General features: G+C 51.2%; 1 protein-coding gene across 1 annotated transcript; it reads left to right on the top strand.

The window, feature by feature from the left end:
- On the top strand, positions 1-1,078 carry LOC102409937 (olfactory receptor 4D1). Its single transcript, XM_006076240.4, is given in 1 exon segment — positions 1-1,078. A coding segment is annotated over 1 exon segment (936 nt). The 5' UTR covers positions 1-142.

Below are 1,078 nucleotides of genomic sequence, written 5' to 3'. Positions count from 1 at the left end.
CCGGTATTATGATATACACATGAGAATGTCCATCTTCTGGACTTGGACAAATCATTTTGAGCCCCTGAGCACTTGAAAGGTGAGCAGCAACTTCAGACAGAGGTCTGTCGTTTGTGTTACTTAGGTGTATGGAGAAGACACCATGGCATCAGAGAACCTCACGTGAGTGTCAGAATTTGTCCTCCTGGGGCTCTCACAGACTCAGGAGCTCCAGCTCTTCTTGTTCCTGGTGTTCCTGCTAGTCTACACCACCACTGTCATGGGAAACCTCCTCATCATGATCACAGTGACCTCTGATTCCAGGCTCCACACACCTATGTATTTCCTGCTGCGAAATCTTGCTGTCATAGACCTCTGCTATTCCACAGTCACTTCTCCAAAGATGATAGTGGACTTCTTGCATGAGACCAAGACCATCTCCTACCAGGGCTGCATGGCCCAGATCTTCTTCTTCCACCTCTTGGGAGGTGGGACTGTCTTCTTCCTCTCAGTGATGGCCTATGACCGCTACATAGCCATCTCCCGGCCCCTCCACTACATCACCATCATGAACACTCGAGTGTGTGTGGGGCTGGTGGTGGCTGCCTGGGTAGGGGGCTTTGTCCACTCCATTGTCCAGCTGGTTCTAATGCTCCCATTGCCTTTTTGTGGCCCCAACACCCTGAATAACTTCTACTGTGACATTCCACAAGTGCTGAGACTTGCCTGCACAGACACCTCCCTCCTGGAGTTCCTTATGATCTCCAACAGTGGGATGCTGGTCCTCATCTGGTTCCTCCTCCTTCTGATCTCTTATACTGTCATCCTGGTGATGCTGCGGTCTCAGTCTGGGCAGGCGAGGAGGAAGGCAGCTTCCACCTGCATCACTCACATCATCGTTGTGTCTATGATCTTCATTCCCTGTATCTATATCTATGCCCGGCCCTTCACCTCTTTCCCCATGGACAAGGCTGTGTCCATCAGCTACACTGTCTTGACCCCCATGCTCAATCCCATCATCTACACCCTGAGGAACCAGGAGATGCAGGCAGCCATGAAGAGATTAGGCAAGCGCCTAGTGATTTCCAGCAGGAAGTGA

The sequence above is a fragment of the Bubalus bubalis genome, chromosome 3, assembly GCF_019923935.1.
Source record: "Bubalus bubalis isolate 160015118507 breed Murrah chromosome 3, NDDB_SH_1, whole genome shotgun sequence".
NCBI lineage: Eukaryota > Metazoa > Chordata > Mammalia > Artiodactyla > Bovidae > Bubalus > Bubalus bubalis.
The sequence above is the reverse complement of the archived record's forward strand: the minus strand, read 5'-3'. Positions and strand labels throughout refer to the sequence as shown.